This window comes from Barbus barbus (assembly GCF_936440315.1).
Source record: "Barbus barbus genome assembly, chromosome: 6".
NCBI classification, from domain to species: Eukaryota; Metazoa; Chordata; class Actinopteri; order Cypriniformes; family Cyprinidae; genus Barbus; species Barbus barbus.
In genome coordinates, this window is record NC_136734.1 from 37,014,209 (window position 1) to 37,016,800 (window position 2,592).

At 39.7% G+C, this 2,592-nt stretch overlaps 1 protein-coding gene across 1 annotated transcript; it reads right to left on the reverse strand.

The window, feature by feature from the left end:
• Positions 1-583: 583 nt before the first annotated feature.
• On the reverse strand, positions 584-2,330 carry tmem174 (transmembrane protein 174; the record flags this gene model as incomplete). The annotated part of the gene is made up of 2 exons (XM_079418200.1): positions 584-677; positions 1,597-2,330. The coding sequence occupies 2 exons, from the start codon at positions 2,328-2,330 to the stop codon at positions 584-586; spliced, it is 828 nt and encodes a 275-aa protein (XP_079274326.1).
• Between the last annotated feature and the right edge of the window lie 262 nt (positions 2,331-2,592).

Below are 2,592 nucleotides of genomic sequence, written 5' to 3' on the forward strand. Positions count from 1 at the left end.
ACATCTCAATTTAGTCAAACTGAACCTTACAGACAGCCTTGCTCACGTAAAAGGATAAACTATGTGAACACGGCTTGCTATGCTGCTGTTGCACTACAACGTGATTCAAATTTTATTTGTCAAACTTTCAGTTATTAAAAACAACACGCATAAAATACACCACCTTCCTCAGTGTTGAATTAGGAATTTTGTCTTTGCCTACTTCCTCACTCTTTCTGCCCCCATGTGGCCCTCACCGGACGCTCACGTGTGCCATGAAGTTCTCAGGAGCCCAAGAGGACACGAGAGAGCTGAGAAAAATATCACGCGCAGGACAGGACACATTTGTAAAGTGTAAAAGAATCTTTAAACATCGAAACTAAAGTAAATCGTATACTAGCCTATATTTTACAAATATAGAAACTTATTTAATATTCTCCCAGTCGTAAAATATATATTTCAAATATGAAAACTTATTTAATATTCTCACAGTCTCAGCCTTATTTAGCAAAATTACGTAACACAAATACGCTAATGGATATGCTACCTTAAGTAAACAAATGAACTTTATTTGTAAAATTCTTGGTAAAATGTATTTGATTGATCAGGAGTGGAAGAGGTCCTTGTAAGCAGGTGGAGAGGATGCGCTGTCTCCTGTCGCTTTCTCCTCTTCTTCTTCCTCTGAGACACTGCGATTCCTGCAACGAAACCCGCAAATGTGTAATTTATCCACTTTGGTCAGCCCTTGGCGCAAAAAATAACATAAAGGTGTAGGTGTAATAATATAAAGGTGTAAATTTAAGCGTAAGGAGAATTTTGGGCAGACCGGTTAGTGTTGTTGGTTTTGTTTACGTCTGTAACTGTGTTTTTCCAGTCTCAAACTTTTGATGTAATATTCACATATTAATCTGCTTCTTGTTAAAGCAGTTTAGAAACCTGCAATTTATCCCAAGGAACAGTCGTAGCGCCATTAATAAATTTATTGTGGGTATTACATTTACGTGTTTAAAATACGTCACCTCCATAAAAATAACCCACTCCCAGTCATTGATTAACCTCCCACATCGAGAAACAGCGAATAAATCTTATAAAGCATGTGAAGTTATACAATCTTACCTCAAAACAGGCTTATTATGATCTTAAATCCTTCTTACTTTTACATAGTTTAAGAACCTCACTGTTACCTCAGGCGGGCGGTGCTCATTAAACTCAGTGTTACAACACGCGCTGGTCTGCTCTAGGAACTTTTACATCTGAATTCAGAAATTGGCTTGAACAATACGGAGTTACATTTGAATTATTACAATGAATGATTCAATAATACTTTAAGACAGTTTTACATACGATTCGCTTCAGGTTTTAAAATGAGATGTTACAGCTCGAAACTGATGTAAATGATCAGTTACACTAATTATGTTCTCTTATTTAGTCTTTCAAGTTGTTTTCTTTGCAATATTATCTTTGAGAAATCTATCATTTATGATGCTTAAAACCAAAAAGTGATCTTTTTTTTAAATCAGCTCAAGCTGATATTAATGCTGTTTCAAGACTCCATGCTTGTGATCATGGTGTCTAAATTAATTTAATACACATTATTATCAGTATTACAATAATTACCTGTTTTCCCTTTGCTCTGTTGTAGCGTTGTCATGTTCACCAGAATTAAAACCAGGGTTTTCCACTGGATACATGCTGTAATACTGTGGCGGCGTGTTCAGTGTGACTGCTAATGCCTGGTGATTTGAATGCGAACCATTAACAGGACCCAGACTTTGGTCTGGTATTACGGAGGTGTAGGGGGGTGGGATGTACTGGACCACCGTGGCCCTGTGGAAAGTAATGGGTTGGTTGAATCTAGTGAAGATGAACGATGGTCCTGAAAGGGGTGGTAGAGGGTCTGTTTCAGGTGCTCGCTCTCCATCATTCTGCTTGCAGCTCAGGTAGGACAGCATTCGGAACTTGCAGATGCTTATCAGCACAAATATACCTCCTACTGACAGCAGAATGGGCCCCAGAAGCCGTGTCCAGTCGTAGCTGTGGCTGAAATTGTCATTTGTCCACCCCATACCCGTGAATATCATGCCAACCAGGCCCAAGAAGACTCCAGAGAACAGGAGCATGGCACCAGCTTTGTCCCCATCTGACACCTGAGTGTTTGAAGAGCTCGGTGGTTGGCTGGGCATCAAAGAGACAACATTCACAGGTACATCACTGGGATTCTGGCTGCTGTTTGTGATGGTACTACTAACACCAGCAGGTAGTGCATCACTTGGCCCAGCAAGAGGATTTGTCCCTTGATTCCTACTTTCCGATGTGCTCTTCCAAAAATCTAAAATGCCGTATTGTCTCATCTGGCCAGAACTGCACTGTTTTTGTATAGTGGCTTAAGGATTTAGACACTTGTCTGACAAAGGTCCACTCATCTATGCCTGAAGGATCTTTTAAGAACATTGTTTATCTATTTAGGACATTGGTTCAGAATCTTAGTTAACAGGTAACAGATCATTGCTCTTATGCTGTAGTCTTGAACACTCATCATATTGGTGAGAGCACTGAAATGTGAAATCTGGTGCATGACAGAGCACATGCAGGAAACTGGCAAGGAATAGTTCA